Source organism: Lepidothrix coronata, unplaced genomic scaffold (genome assembly GCF_001604755.1).
Source record: "Lepidothrix coronata isolate B3197 unplaced genomic scaffold, Lepidothrix_coronata-1.0 Scaffold100, whole genome shotgun sequence".
Lineage (NCBI taxonomy): Eukaryota > Metazoa > Chordata > Aves > Passeriformes > Pipridae > Lepidothrix > Lepidothrix coronata.
In genome coordinates, this window is record NW_016690280.1 from 1361761 (window position 1) to 1378478 (window position 16718).

At 41.0% G+C, this 16718-nt stretch overlaps 1 protein-coding gene across 8 annotated transcripts in view; it reads left to right on the forward strand.

Annotated features, from left to right (window-relative positions):
- The window catches only part of AFF4 (AF4/FMR2 family member 4), a 55093-nt gene that overhangs the window by 6731 nt on the left and 31644 nt on the right, over positions 1-16718 (forward strand). For 7 of the 8 annotated variants that reach the window (XR_001876154.1, XM_017822910.1, XM_017822912.1 and 4 more), the window contains exons 2-5: positions 11762-11888; positions 13257-14039; positions 15365-15409; positions 16390-16476. Coding sequence is in view for 7 of the 8 variants with exons in the window: in XM_017822910.1 (XP_017678399.1) it covers positions 11766-11888; positions 13257-14039; positions 15365-15409; positions 16390-16476 (1038 nt within the window). In the remaining variant the exon portion in view is untranslated. Of the gene's footprint in view, positions 1-8649; positions 8700-11761; positions 11889-13256; positions 14040-15364; positions 15410-16389; positions 16477-16718 lie in introns of those variants that run through there. The other variant, XM_017822908.1, reaches the window with a different exon arrangement.

Below are 16718 nucleotides of genomic sequence, written 5' to 3' on the forward strand. Positions count from 1 at the left end.
TGCTTGATTTTACGAAGATGTCTTAATATTATTTTATTCTTGTAACTTCACGAGCCTTGAAGCACGAAGATTGCCCAAGAGGAGATAAAATGGACTGATATACTGATATTCTTCCTGTCTCATGAGGTTTTTTTTGATGTTCTGGGTGGTCCTATATGGAACAGAGGTTACTGATAGTGTTGTTTGCGTGTTTCCAGGAGGTTTTTGTATTTTTGGGTGGCTGGGGTGTTTTGTTTGTTTGAGATTTACCATTAAACCCTCCAGCTCACCTGTGGTTTGTGACTCTTTCTTACACTGTGCCTGCTTGGAACATTGTTTTAAATTGTGAAGTTTTGGATTTATATTTAATTAATATATTTTAATTTAATTAATTGATATTTAATTTTATCCTTCTGTTGCCAATAGGGTAAATTAGCATCATATTAAAGCGTTGATCTAACACGGTGAAAACTCTGGGGTTTGGTGTAAACCAGCCTCTAAAAGATAAAGGGTGAAAAGGTTTTTCCTGAAGCAATGATTACTTGTGCTGAAAGAGCTGCACTAATTATATTTAATGAGCAAAAAATACAAGTAAGGAGTTTGCACTGTGACACATTCTTAGCCAATAATTACCAGAAATATGTTTTAATAGGAGAGAGTTTTAACAAGTAGTCTTCAGCTTAAATTTGTTAATCACTAATAACCCTCTAAAATCCACCTTTCTTAAATTTTTTTCTTCAGTGGTTTTTTCTTTGGTGGTTTTTCCTTTGTTTTTTTTTTTTTCCTTCAGTTTTTTTGCTTCGTGGTTTTTTTTTTTCTTCAGTTTTCTCTTTTTTTTAATGGAAAAAGTTGCATTATTTCCTGGCCACATGAAGCAAGATCCATGCTGAATTGACATTTAAAGATGTTTTCACAGCAGCCTCTTCACATACCTAATTGGCCCCAAAGCTTGTGTCGATTTTTTTTGGGGGGGGGGGGAGAATATTTTTGTTTGGTTTATTTTTTTTGTTTGTTGGGTTTTTTTTTATTATTTATTCAGAGGAATGTTAAAATACATCCAGTCATGATTTACTGACAGACTCAAAAGCTATAAATGATCAGAATGGGTGTGGTCTAATCTTCATTTTTATTTAAGAGTACAAAATTTGGATCTTGTTGGCTGGTCTAATGGGCTGATTTCTTGCTATTCAATTATAAATATGAAGTTATGCAATCAAAAACATTATTACATGTGACTCTCACTCTAAATAGTGAGTCATACCTTAATAATTAATATTAGCTTGTGCTTAGTAGAATTCAGTTAAATCAGCCCACAAAGAGGAGTTGCCAAAAGTGCCAGGTGCCCGAGAAGGGCACCAGAACTGTTTAACTAGAGCTGGTTTGTCTGACACATGCCTGGGAGCTGGAGGAATGAGAAGCATTTCTTGCCATGTAATTTCTGTGGCACTTGAAGCAGTTTGGGCTGTTCCAGAGCTCTTTCCAGGCTCCAACCCTGACCCAAGCACACGCTCAGTGTGAGCTGAACTGGGCTCTTGCATGAAGGGTTTTGAAATTCAGCTGGATTTTGACACTGCTTTTGCAATGTCCCTTGTGTTTGTCTTTAACTTCATGTGACAAAAAGCTGAACGTCTTTCTCTAGTGGCAGAACTCAGAGAGTTTCTCTGGCTGTAAATTAAATGTGTTGTTAGGATCCTGTGCTTTGCAGTTTCACACCTGTCAGGTCTTCAGGCTCATGTTTAACAAAGCCCATTGGGAGCAGCAGTTCCACACCAGCTTGCACAAGTCCTTTGCTAGTGTATCAAGTGCAGAAGTTACGTTGTTGGTTTAGGTAGACCAAAAACTGTTCTGGGGACAAGAGTTCATAATAACGATTATTGATAATGATGCCCTCTGTGGTGTAATGGCACAGAGTTACACTGTGCCCACACTGCCCTGCCTGGGACATGAGGCTTCTTCTGTGCAGGTGGCTCAGTTTCCTTTTGGTACTTAAATCTCTGTTAACAGCATGACTTTTGTTTTAAGGCCACATCCAGAAAAGTGCAAACAACTGCAAGAACTTTGGGGAAAAAAAACCCAAACGTTATCATCATGGGAAAATGAGGTTGTGTCATTTTATTAAAAGAGTTTGTATAGCTCTATTTTCTACAATAAATAGAATACTTAGCTCTATATTCTGTGATAAATTAACATTTATCAACTGTTTTCCTGGGGTAATAGAATCAAGCATCAAGCACTGAATGCCTTGATGCTCAGTGGTGGCTGAAATATTAACGATTTTCTCAATCTGCTTAAGGGGGTCATAAAGTACAGGTGGCATTTAGTAGGTAGGATGAAAGGTTAGAACTTTCCAACTTTTTTAAGCAGTGTTTGTTTGGAAGCACAACACATCAAAGCTGTGGCTTTCCTGCTGCATTTCAGCTTCCCTCTGTAGGTAGTTCTGGTCCCTTCCTCTCGCTTCCAAATTTTTTTTGCTTTGTCTACAAATCTTAAATGCTTTTCTTCCCTAGTGGGTTTTTCCAGAGTTTAACTACTATGTGCTCTCATCTTCAGTGTATTTAAATTTAAAAAGAAAGTTGTAAGTTAGCAGAAAGCATCCCAGGTCTCGGAGCTGTCACATCATTCACGTACATTTTAGACAGGTAGGAAATGGTGATGAGTTTGGTAAACTCTTTGCATGCAAGTCAGGGCTGAAAACCAGGAGGGAGAATCTGTATTCTCTCTTTTTTGGTACTCAAAACTGTGGATTTTACAAAGGCTCCTTCAAGCTCTAAAGCAATCGTGGAACTGCTGCAGCTGCCAGTGGGGAGCACTGGCGCTGAGAGTGTTCAAGCCACCACTTTTGAAAATATATTGATAATAATGTATTGATAATAATTTTGAAAATATATTGATGCTGATGTGCATCAACTCAGGTGGTTTTGATGTTTCCCTTCCACCCCCTTCAGTTGTTCTGGGAACAACCTGGAAACATAATTCACTTTGGGTCTCTGAATCTTTCTGTGTCACACCCTGAGTGTTTTCCCATGGTTCTGAGGAGAGTTAAATCATAAAATGATGAAGTTTTTAACTCTGGCTGCTCTGCTGACATGCTCCCCAGCATCCTTCTGGTCTTCCATCCCTCATAACCACATTGCTTGTTGCCTGTTACAGATAAAGTTCATCTATGACAGTGTGATGCAAAAACCAGTAATTTAATGAGACTTGTGGAATTTCGTCGGGTTTTGTTATTAAACGGCTTTTAAACAGGTTGGTTATTCTTACTCTCTGTTTTGGGGTTGTGGAGTGTTCAATCTTCTCTGTATTTAAAAATAACCCTGCTCCCAAAATACCTATTTTGAACCTGCACAGATTTCCCAAATTCAGCATAACCAGTTCCAATAAATTTCTGTGTGAGCACAACCAGGATAGTGGGGTGAACAGGGGCTGGGAGCTGCTGTGGACATCTGCCCTGGATGGGGGCTTGGACCAACACCCAAACCAAACTCTCAAATTTTAAAAATTCCCTTCTGCTGTAAGAACCAAGTAGAGCTGGGCACAGGATGCGTTAACAGCCCTAAAATATTTTATTACTTGCGCTTGTGTTGTGAAGATGCATCAAATAAAAGCTGTGTTCAGCAAACAAGCCGTGTTGAGGCAGCAAGGGAGGAGACAGAGACACTGTCAGTGGTTACACGGTGTTGGGCCGAGGAGACCTTGCTACTGCAAGCAGTTACACAAGACCCAAGTGGTTTGGAGAGCGGCAGAATTCATTATCTCAAACCCTGATGTTCATTTCAATGTGTGATGCAGCAGAATGTGTGAACCTTGGTCACGATAGGAAGTCCAAGATAAATGTCTTGTGAGACAGTGCAGACAGATGATCTTTGAGTAAAGCTGGAGGAAATGACAGTTAAACCAGGGTGAAGTATTTGATAAACTTTTTCTCTCCTTTCTTTTTTAGTAGTTAAGATGGGAGAAGGATGTGAACCTTGAATGTGATTTTCCCTTTTGCCTTTTCACTCCTAATTTAGATGGCACCTCATTAAAACCTTGTCTGCTGTTTCAAATCCGACACAGAGCAGATTTATCAAAGAATTTCTGTCAGTGAATCCTTTCTTAATCCTAATGCCACAGAGTTCATAACACTCAAATGTAATGATATCTTTTATGAAAGTAAATTAATGTGAGGAAGTCAGAATGATAATAGCCAGATTAATGTTAGATGTCTGAATAACTATTGCTTAATAAAATTTAAACGGCAGTTGTCTTGGCTTCAAAGTTTAAGCAGAAGAACATGTAGGCACAGGAATTGGGTTATTAAGTTTCTGCCCAATTAGAGGGCAGAAATTTGTTGAGAAACAGTATTGGAATATGCTTTGGTTTGCCTGTGTGGACATGAAAGGAGTGCATGTAAAAACCTTGTGTTCAGGATGGTCCATCTGTGCCCTGGGTGAATTATTGACTTTGGCAGCAATGGAGAACTGCAAAGATGGGAAGGATGTTTTTTGTTGACTGGGAGATAAAATTGGGCTGAAGTTTGCCAAGAGTGAGAAAGAAAACTGTGACTGGTCAAGCTCTGAGTTCAGTCTGTGCTGTTAGGCTGTTGGTTTTGTGATCTTCTGAGCTGTAGGATGTCAGGGCTTGAGCTGTAGATGCTGATAAAGGGAATATCATTGCCTGGTTAAGAAAGTCTCCTGTTCCTGAAAGTAGTTTTGGTATTGCAGGATGAGGCAAACAGAAATGCAAAAACTGGGGAAGGCAAAGTCGAAGTTGAGCTTTGCTGAACAGTAGCAGCTTCACTTCCCTCTCCTGACTCAGGCTTGGTTCTTGTGACAGGAGTTTATTGAGGCTCCTGTGTCTTATCTGACTGGGTGTTGTGGTAGGTGCAGAAAATGACCATTGTGGTAGGTTGTAGCTTTGTTGTATGACACTGTTCAGTCCTACAGACTTCCTCCTCCCCTGAGCCAGTAACTGCACTGTCGGGTCCCTCCTCTGTGGGATCTGTGCCATCAGCTAGGATGGAGCTTTGTGATGGAGAGGGACAGTGGATGGGGAAATAAACCTTCCTCTGCTCTCTGTGCACCAGGAGAGGAGGAGGGAGTGTGAAGCTGTCCTGTCACTTCCCAAACTTTCTTGCCTCTTCCCTTGTTTCTCTACCATTTCTGAAGAGACAGGACAGAAAGGAGGGACTGAAGTTGATGTGAGCAGGTCTGTTCTCTACGCAAGAAAAGAGTTGGGAATTTATTTCTGTGTAAGGTTCATCAGGGAGGAGGGATGTTTTACCTATCGTGTAATACTTCTGCACAAAAACGAGACAATTTAAAGGATGGATGGTTGTGCATTTTTTCAGATCCTCTGAGTGAATTACATCAAATTCTTCTTGGATATAAACAGTGTTAGGCTGTCTTATCAGTATGTTTTAGAAATTGACTTAAAACTTAGGTTTGAATGAGCTGTATTGCAAGTGCTGAAAATAGAACTTTCTTCCTTGACTTCTAAAATCCATTTGCTGGGTGTGCACTTTTACCTTAGTTCTTTTACTTTACCTTGGAAAGAAGAGTGGAACTAGATGATCTTTAAGGTCCCTTCCGACCCAAACCATCCTGTGATTCTACCTTGCTTTTGTGTGCTAGGTCCCACATATAATGAATGATACACCAGTTCTCATCTGAACTTGTTTAATGAAATGTCATACTTGCAGAGTCTCTTTCTAAAGGATCCCCAAATCCTTTTCCAGTGGTTAGTGTTGAGTTACAAACGATCCCTGTAATTCTTTTATATTATCCATCATTGCCCTGTGTTGGCTCCTCAGGTAGGAGATGCTGACTGATCCTTGGGTAACCTGATATTTGATGGATGGAGGGGGGCTCTGGCAGATAAAGCTCAAGAGCAGGATGTAATTACTTGCATCATCACTTGACTGAGATGCTGGAATTAACAACGTGCTCCTACAGAAAGTGCTGTGGGATTTTTCTCAGCTAACGGTGGTGAGGGATTTGTGCTCATTTGTCTGAGGAGCAGTGTCAAGTCCAGGCACATTGTGCTCTGTGGGGATTTTTGTGGTGCTTTGGAGCTGAGTGGGAAGGAGAAGTGCCTGCAGCAAACTGCTGGCTCTACCCTCCCTGGGAGTTCTGTCAAACATTAACCTGACCTAGGCCAACTCACTTTTTTAATTATTTATATTTAAAGCTCTCCCACCCTCACAATATGTACAAAGGTGTTCCCGTCTGGCTCTTACGGCACTTTATGTTCCCCCCCGGAATGTGCAGCAGGAATCCCTAATCTGAAGGGTGGGATACAAACAGTTGTGTTTGTGTTATAGAAATGAGAAACCTTTATGTTTCAGTTAGTGGGGAATCACTGATTTATATTTGTATCATATTAGCAATACAGTTGTATTTGAATCCTATTTCCAAGAACTCAAATGAAGCCTCGGAAGGAGGGACAGCTCTCTTCTGGAGATGGAGCTGTGGAAGAGTTTGTTCTTATCAAAATACCCAAATGGAATTACGGCTCAAGCTGTCCTGTGTTCAGCTGTGCAGCCTTACTGTGTGATACTGAGTTACTGAGTTATAATTTTGGAGTACTACTGGTATCACCAATCTTTTCCTTGCTGGAGCAAATCCCATGTGGAGTCCTCCCAAACCAAATCCCCCTCCCTTGGCACGGAGCGCTGCAGCAGTATCAGAAGGTGTGAGGGAGAGAAACAGAAAGCTTCATCCTTTTGAGAAGTTGGGTTTTGCCTGTTTCTGAACACATATGAATATTATTCAAATTCTCTGTAAGCTCTTGTTTTTAGTTTTGTTCCTTATTTCAGTTATAAAACTCTGAAGATGACTCTGTGCTGCTTCTGTATTTGCAGCACTGTGATTATTCTTTAAATTTATCCTGGATAATCCTCCTGTTTGTGCTCTTTTGGGTAAAGCTGTATCATTTTAGTAGGAAATGTTATGGTTTTTTCTGCATTTTTCTCCTTTACCATAACACAGAAATCTGGAAGTTAAGATTACACATTCACTTTTATTGTTAAGTATCAAGTAGCTCTTGGTGACACCAGAGCGCGTTCCTCTTTGTGTAGCAGTGGGGTTTTGTTGTTATTTTTCAGTTTCTCCCTTTTTAAACAGCTTTTCTGTGAGTGCGTTTTAAAAGCTGACACTGGCATTTTAGTGCAGGATTTGTGGCAGTGCCATGCTCCATGCACAAACTGGGAGAAGTCTGCTGTGCCAGCTCCTGAGATGCCCCTTGCTGTTCATGGTACAAGTAAGAAAAGTATTTGAAATAATTAACAGGCATCTTTGGGAGGGAGTTGGGTGCAGCATTAAGGCAGCTTCAGGTATTTTTAAATGCCTTCTTAAAACATCATTCCTTATTACAAACAGGCTTTCTAGCTTTTTTCCCCCCTCCTTTTAAGAAAAAGGAATACAATCATGGGAGTTGTGTGTGCCCCCAGAGCTGGGTGTGCCCCGCGCAGAGCCCGAGCTACTCTGTGTTCTCTGAACGCGTTGATCGTTTGTGGCCAAATGTTGTCAAACAAAATTTGTGTTTCAGCACTGCCAGTCAACCAACACTGGATAAATGAACTGTTTGATTCCTCTTGCTTGCGAAACCAATTGAGATGGAAGAAACTCTGGAGTTAAATGAGGATGTCTTGAAGGAAGTGGAGGTGTTGTAAACAGGCTTTGAAGATCCACTAGTGCCTGGTTGAGATGTGGTGGGTTTGGATCCCTTTTAACAGGCTACACTTGGAGGGTTCCTTGGGCCAACCTTTGCCTTTGATGGTTTTACCTTATGGTGCCTGGGAAGATGGAGAGATAGTGCTGGTGGTGAACTGGGTTGAGGGCAGGAGCTGGGATGCCTGATGTGGTTCAAGGGGGTGAGAAGAGGCTGCCAGACCTATGCCTGTACCCAGGGTTTGGCCAAGGTCCTCTTTAACAGCATTGCCAGGAAAACTTTGACAATTGTGGGTGTGTTGGTTGGGGTTTATTTTTAGTCTGAAATTGTGGTCCAAAAGTCCCAGACCTGGGATGTGCCCCCCCCTGCCTGGAGCTAGGGGAGTGGGAGGTGGGAAGCAGGAGAAGGTGGCACCAGTGCTGCCGTTTCATAACACTAGTTATAAAATCCAAGATGATGATGGCTTGAGGAAGCTCAAGCCAAAGCCATGCCCTTGTTGGATTAAGGATGAACAGAAATACCAAATAGGATTTAGGAAGACATTGGAAGGAGAAGTTAAGATTGTGTTTCTGGTACGGGTGATTTGAGCGATACTCGAGCAATTGATGTGCTTGGTGGGCCTGGAGCAGCAATTAATGATGATTAAAGAATATACCCAAGGGAATGTTGTGTCAGAAGTTTCTGTGAGTTCCCTGCTGGTTTTCCTGCTTTCTTTCAACTCTTCCTATTGAGCTGGAGCAGAGGCGTGAGATCTGAACAGTCAGTTGTGCAGTCACATACACACAGACTGTGTGGAGTTCAGCAGGGCACACTGAGCACAAGTAATGACTCAAAACACGTAGAGTTAAACTTCCTAAAAATGGAAATACTGTGCTGTGCTTTAGGCCTGTTTTCTAATTTCTTTTAATTTTTGAACTTCTCTTTTCCCAGATATGGAAATTAAGGTGACTTTGGTCCTTGCTGCAGGGACCTGTTTTGTCTCCTTTAGCCTGACTCTGCTTCTCCTTCGCACTTTGCTCAGGACTCCTGGGAAAAGGGAAATTATTGCAACATCCTCTTGGTAGCAGCAGGTACAAGGCAACAAGATCTTCATTTTCTGCTTCCAGGCCTGGTGTGCAGAGAGACAGGAGCAGAGGAGCTGTCCTCTTGCCCAGAGGATGGAGTAGGAGTGATGAGAACTTGGCTGCTCCCAACTGCTCCCAACTCTTCCATCCTGTGGGAAAAGGTTTAAATGTGGGAGAGGGAGAAGCAATTCTGCCTCTGAGCAGCCTGCACTGCTGGTGGGAGCAGTGATGGGGCAGAGCTTCTTCCCCCAGCCAGAATCCAAACTGAGAGATAACAGAGCGCCAGCAGGAGATGGGACTGGTGTCCACTCCAAATTGGGAAAAAAACCTGAAGACTGGCAAACAGTACAGAACTTTGGTCATACCAGTAAATTTTATGTAGTGGATTTTAAAGGATTGGTATAATTCAAGTGGTCTGAAAACTTAATTTTGCAATTTCCTTGATGCTGAAGGTAGCTACTGGCAACGTTGATCAGTAGACAGGCCTTGGTCATCTGCTTTCAAAGTACCTCTCCTTGCTTTTCCTCTACATGGGCAGCTTATTTTCTGGTACATCTCATGGCTGTGCAAGATAGGAAGTTAATTGGGAAGTTGTCTGAAGTTCAGAGCTAAGGAAGCCTCACTAACTTCCTTTATTTACACATTTAGTGGTAGTGTGATTTTAATAGCTTCGTACACATTAGAGGAACTTAAAATAGCTCTGTGTAGAGATTAGGTGATTAGATACAAACAGGTCTAACTTGAATCCCATTCAAACTATTTGCTCTAATAAAAAATGTAAAAGAATTCAAGAAAACTAAACCCAATCCCCTTAACATGACTACCCATGAGGGTGTTTTATCATTTACTACATTACAAAAGACTGGGGAGGAGTGGTTAAAAGTGTGATTAACTGCTGTATTTCTGATGACTAATTTTACATAGACCTGGGCAGGTACAGCCAGATCAGTTCTGGGTTTGCTCCAGCTCATATCTCGAATGAATCTTTGCTGTAATGTTCCTTTGTGTTGGTAAAAATGCTGTTTTTTCTGCAGTCCCAAGAGTTATAGTAAATGTTGATAAAATTTTAAAAGATGATCCTTGACTCCGTAAAAAATAGGGAAAGTCTTTGTTAATATTTAACCCTCTATTTGAAAATTATAGATGTAAAATTCTTTAGAATTATAATATTCTGAATGTACAGCTGTCTATAATTCCCAATCCCATCCCTTTAATGAGAATGAACCACCCAAAACCAGGGCACTTCTATTCTCTGCCTCAAAATTTGCCTTCAATAGTAAATGCCGGAGACTCAGACTGTTCTAATTGGCTTTAACTGATCAGTGTCTATAATTAAATCTGTTATTTGTCTGTGTTTAAATCCTGCATGTGTAAGAAATTGGGCTGCAGTCTGAAGAATGAGCTTTTTAAGCCTCAAACTTTTAAAGCAAGTTTGTCATGAATGCCAAAATAATCCAAGGGATTTGCTGGCCAGTGCATAGATCCCTCTCTCAGCCTTGATGGTCACCTGCAGTTACATGAGTTCAGCTGATTACAGGGGAACTGGAGAAAAAAAGTGATTTTTCACATAAAGTTTAAAATGTATTGTGTTCATAGGCTTGATATCATCATTGCATGAATTAAGCTGATGCTCATACCTTGTTTATGGTGCAGGGAAATACAACAAACCTGTTGCCTTGAAAAGCATTAAAGATCTAAACTTATACCTTGGCTTTATTCTAGTTTAGGTGTCCTCTTAGACTTCACTGTTTTCAGAGTAACAGACAAAATGAAGCCAAATGAATAAAAGAAATAAATGCAAGAGGCTATAATATTATTGAGGTGAAGAGATTTGCATTTTAAAAACTGAGTGATGGGTTGAAGTTTTCCTGTTGAGAATGGGATAGCTGGGTTTACAGCTTTCAGGGTCATGCTGTATCAAGGTTTTTTTCTTTTTAATAGGCAACTGTCTAAAAACATGAAATAATGGTTTTCTAAGCAGCCAACATTTTTGTTTTAGAATGCAAATTATATGGAAGAACATCACTTTTTCTTGGGAACACCTACTGTACTTTGTGCAAATCAGTAAAGCACATTTCTAAATCACTTGATAGAAAGTTTAGCACATGTTGTGACTGCCCTGTCCCTGGAAGTGTCCAAGGCCAGGCTGGATGGGGCTTGGAGCAACCTGGTCTAATGGAAGGTGTCCCTGCCCATGGCAGGGGATGGAATAGATGAGCTTTAAGGTCCCTTCCAACCCAAACCATTCTGGGATTAAATGTTAAAGGAATTAGTACCACCTTATTTCTCATCTTACTTTGTTTACTCCTTTGAGTCCCAATGCTTTATCAAGCTCAGAGGGAATCTTTTCCAGCTTTTGTGTGTGTGTGTGTTGCAACAATTTGAAGTATTTCTGTTAACACCAGCAGCACAACCAAACTGCAAAGTAAAATTTGTAAGAAGGGGTATTAGCAAGTTTTTAATCTGAATTTTTGCAGTAGGAGAATATGGTCCAAGGCAGAAGGTGCAATATTGCCAGAACTTCCCTGAAATTACTGCTCTGAGTAGAAATGCCTTTTGGGAGTCAGGGGAGGAAGGGAGACCTGGAAACCACATCAAAGCTTGAGGTTAGAATATGTTGCAGGATGGGTGCCAAAAAAAGGTATGTCAGCACCAAAAATAAACCCAAACCTACAGGAAAAGCCAGGCACTGAATGGGTGGGGGGTTACAGAACATCTGGGGGATGTGGGGGAGAAAAAGTATTTTAGAAATGAATGGGAGATGTGCAGCGTGGGCTGAGACAGCGAAATGAGTTGAGCGGTGAAATGGTTTGAAATAGTTACTTGCCTGAGGACTTTGTGGATTTTTTCAATTTTTTTTAATACTGCATAAAGTTTCCCTGTTAAAGCAGCTGTGGATTGGGGGTTACAGCTCTTTGGAGGGGGAAGTGGCTGAATTTGGACAAACATCTGGGTTTGAGGAGTTATGATCCTCATTCTTTGGCCGAACAGGACCAGGGGCTGACTCTGTGCACTCACATCTCTCCTTGTTTCCTTCTGTGATCAGAAATTATCTGTTTTGCCCGTAGCAACATGAACCGTGAAGACCGGAATGTGCTGCGTATGAAAGAAAGGGAAAGGCGAAATCAAGAAATTCAGCAGGGTGACGAAGCCTTTCCACCCAACTCCCCTCTCTTTGCTGAACCTTACAAAGTGGTGAGTTTCTGCAGCGCTTGGAAATGCAGGTTTTGTAACAGAAATCATGTTTTTAATGTATTTTTGTCTGCATTGTTTTTAGATCCAAAGCTCTTACGGCAACCGAGTATTTAAGCAGGGCTTGAAAATAAGGCTGGGCAGTCACTAACCAGCTCCACTGGCAGATTTACAGTGCTTAGGAAGGAGGGGAAGCTTTGAAGGGAATGAGAAAGAGGAAAAATAAAATCATAAAATTTTTTTCTTTCCTTCACTTTCTGTACAGTGACTCAAAACACTTAAACTGTCCATTGTGTGATGCCAAGTTGCCATTTTTGGGGTGAATGAATGCTGGTTGCTAAACTTTCTAACCTTTAATCAGTGTAATCCAGATCTGGACAAGTTCAGAAAGAGAATGTTTAAATAGGAAGTTAATTTTAAATGCTGAAATCCCTGATAGGATGGAATTATAAGCTCTAACTAGTACTCCAGTAGTTTGTATCTGATTTTTTTAGTTTGTTTTGAAGGACTTGATTTTGTTTATGATCTTGCACAGCTTTCAGCCTGTGCTGGGTTTCCTGCCAGGTTTGCTTTACTGAGCAGAATTGGAAAAAATAACCTAATTTTGGGATAACTAATAAAACACCATTTAAAATTTTAATTATGTAGCTCAGAACTCACTTTGAAAGCAAACCTCTTCCCTTATTACAATTTCAACTGGTTTGTAAGAAGTAAAACATTACTAAAAACTGACTTCCTGCAGGAGGAAAGTTGAGGAATATTTGGTGATTTTTTTTTTTATTCATGTCCTCCCATTACTTTCCTGTGCTTGATAACCAAATCCCACCTTTATGAAGTTAACTGGAGCTGATTGGGATGCATGGGGAATGATCTAATAGACCTAATTTGGAAAACGAAATGGTTATAGAAGAAAGAACCCTTTTAACTCTGGGCAGCAAACATTGTGCCAATATAAATACCAATTAAAAATTACATACAGGGGTGAGGTTAAGCTGATTTTATTTTACTGCTAATTAAAACTTTTTAGGACTCATGCATTCTGTGTTAGAGAAATAATGTTTAAGGTGACAGTAGGCATCTACTGCTTTTAAACCTGCATCCAGCTCACCATTGCATTATTTGAAGCACTGATTAATGCTCTTTCAGCTGTTCCTGCTGCTGAAGTACATCTTTTTCTTATGTTTTAGGTTGTTAAATTACTGCTTTAAGAACTAAAATTGGGAATTGGAAACAGTGGCAAAAGAGACATGAATTCTAGCCATGAACTTAGACCTGAAATTTAGATTAAGTGCAGTACTTATCAAATCAATTAAGTGAAAGTGAAATTGTGATTGGTTTCAAATCATTATTTTTTAAAAATTGTTTTCTTAGACCAGCAAAGAAGACAAGTTGTCCAGTCGTATCCAGAGCATGCTTGGTAACTATGATGAAATGACGGATCTCATAGGAGACAGACCGCTCCAAAAGCTTGTTGCAATTCCCAAACCGACCGTTCCATCAGCACCCGACGAGAAATCAAACCAAAGCTTCTTTGGTGATCAGAGACACAGCACAGGCTCCCACCAGAGCAGCAAATGGACTCCAGTGGGGCCGGCTCCCAGCACCTCCTCCCAGTCCCAGAAGCGCTCCTCGGGCCTGGCGGGGCACGGGCAGCGCTCCGGCGGCGCCGGCACGGGCAGCGCCGGCCAGAGGCACGACCGTGATTCCTACGGCAGCAGCAGCAGGAAAAAAAGCCAGCATGGGTCTGAACACTCCAAACCCCGTTCTTCCAGCCCTGGAAAACCACCTGCTGTCTCCTCATTGAGCTCCAGCCATTCGAGATCTCATGGCAATGATCACCACAGCAAAGAACATCAACGGTCAAAGTCACCCCGGGATCCTGATCCCAGCTGGGACTCTCCCTCCCGTGTACCCTCATTTTCAAGTGGACAACACTCTAATCAGTCTTTTCCACCTTCACTAATGTCCAAGTCCAGTTCAATGTTACAGAAACCCACTGCATACGTCAGGCCGATGGATGGGCAGGAATCCATGGAACCAAAGTTATCCTCGGAACACTACAGCAGTCAGACCCACAGCAGCGCTGTGAACGAGCTGAAGCCCAGCAGCAAAGCACACCTAACCAAGCTGAAAATTCCCTCTCAGCCACTGGATGTAAGTTGCTGGCTTCTGAAATGTAAATCCATTTGGGCTGGGATTTTCCAGCTTCTTTAAAATCCCAATCTGCCTAACCAAAATTGAGTTTTTAGTAAACACCATGTTTTTTGTTACACAAAGCACCTTAACCATAAGCAGTGAAGGCTGTATTTTCAATGGGGAACGTGCAAAAGTAATAGGTTTTTTTCTTCTGCTTCTTCCATGTGGGTACTGAGATTTTTATTAAGTAAAGGCTGAGACATTTAGGCAGGGTGAGATAACCCAGAGAGGCTAATTTTCATGGAGTATTTCTGTTGTTAGAAGTTAATGAAATAGAAGGACACACAAATATTTTGACAAGCTGGATACTGACATTGTTACTGGGAGCCCAGTTGACTTAGACCTGATAATATCTGCTTATATCAGATTTTCTTTTGAAGTGTGTAGCAATTACTAAATGTGATATTATATATACCTAGGGAAAAGAAGCTCACCCTAACTCACCAAATTGAACAGGGTTAAGGACTTCTGTAAGTCATGCTGGATATAAAACACTATTGGGTTAACAACTTTTAGGAGTTTGGTAATTCTTGACTAGTTAAGGCACAGACTCTGACTCCAGCTCACTGACAAGGAGAGAGCCTTTCCTAGTAATAAGATCTCATTGCATCTCCTCTCTAACTCCTTGAATCATGGTAGCCAGAGAAAAGCCTTTGTTCCTGGGATTTCAGCAAATAGCAAAATAAGATTCAGGACACAGGTAAGAAAATTAGGAATGATTTTATTTGTCAAGACTTACCATGTCAGTGCTGAGGCAGTGAATTCTGTAGTAGCTTTGCTTCTTTCTGCTTATGGCAGTCAGGGGTGCAGAAGATTCATAGTTTGGTAATTATTGCTGTTTCTGGAATCACTCTGTAACGTGTGTTTTACTTGGGAATGCAGTTTGTCGTTTCTGTGAATTCACGGTCCTGCACTTGAATTCGAGATATTATCCTGTGGCTTCTTCCAGGAAATGATTGAAAGCTGCAATTCTCATTCCCCTCTCTTGAAGTTTTTAATGTCACTGAGTGCCTGTGATCATTTTAACTGTCGAGTGAGAAGTAAGAGATCATTGTCACAGTTTTATAGATCTCATGTATTTGCTTTTCATAACTGGATGTGACTCATGCCATAAAAACGTGGATCTATCTGATATTAAAACTGATGAAAGGAATTAGCAAGGGCTGTTTGTATCTATGTAGAGTGCATATGAGTCATGATAAGGATTGAAGTTTGTTTTTAAGTGTTTCTAGTCCCTGGAAAATTTGCTTTGGGAGATGTTAACCTTAAGTTTTGATTTGTAGGCATCAGCATCTGGCGAGGTGAGCTGTGTGGATGAAATCCTCAAAGTAAGTTCCCTGTGCTCTTCTTCATCATTTATTTGTTGAAAATTCAAACATTCCTAAGGAGGTGGAAGGACTCTGCAGTTATTAGTGCCTTTCAAACTGCCTTGGCTGCAAGTCATTTACAGGAGGGCTCTTCAGGTGCTCCTCTAGCACAAGGAGACTTGGGAAAACTGGGAGCAGAGTGGGCACTGGGTGTTGTGGGTGTGCACACAGTCTCCTGAGTATCCTCACAAAATATTCTTGCTCTTTTATGCCTCCTCCCTGGTAATCAAAACTACCCATTTCTTCCACCAGAATACAGTCCTTCATTCTGATACCTTTCTAGAGTATAGCAGGCGTTTTGCTACCCCGTGGCAGAATTTTCCCGGTCTCCTACCTGGGTTATTTTCCCCGAGTCCTGTGATTCCCTGTCCTATGTCTGCTCCCAGAAAAGGATCATCAGGCCCCCCTTGAGCATTTCCATGGCTTGCTATCTCCTCTGACCTTCAGTACTGCATGGTCCTGAGAGATGCTCTGAAAGAATACAAGGCACTTCCTTTGAAGCTTCAGGCATTTGATTTTCCCCTTTTTCCTTAAACTCTATAGGTTTCCCTTTCCTAGGATTCTTCCTTCTGCCCCTGTGTCCCACACGTGTTCTTCATGGTCTGAAATGATCAGACTCTGACCTGTACTGCAGTTTATGTTCAGGCCAACCAAGTTTATTGATTTATGCCTTTCTGCTTGTTATTATGTCTTAACTATCTGTTCTCAGGGATAAAAATTTAAAATTCAGGTTTACATGCAATATCTGTTCTCATGGATAACCTGAATTTTAAACTGTTTATATGCAAAATCTTTGCACATTGGGGAAATTAAGGTTTGGAATATAAATTTTAGTGAAGGGTGAACAATGAGCTGAAAATTGAGAGACAGTCACCATTCAAATTCAGATTGTAATGAAATCTTTGCTTTAATTTTGTTAATTTTTCTTGTTGTTGTTGTAGGAGATGACCCACTCCTGGCCCCCTCCGCTGACTGCAATCCATACACCATGCAAAACTGAACCCTCCAAATTCCCCTTTCCAACAAAGGTCAGTGCTGTATTCAAATACTGAATGTCGTAAAAGTAACTCCTGTTAAAGATCAGGATTTTGGAACTCTTACATTCAATTCTGTATAATCTGGGTTTATTTCAGTGCTTTATGTCTCTTTATTTTGCTTCAAAACCACTTGTCAGCAGTGGCCTTATGAGGAATGTCCAAAGTTTTCCTCTGTTTTGCACAGACAGAAGTCTGCAAGGTTGTCTGTAGTCAAACTTTCTTTTTTAACTTTT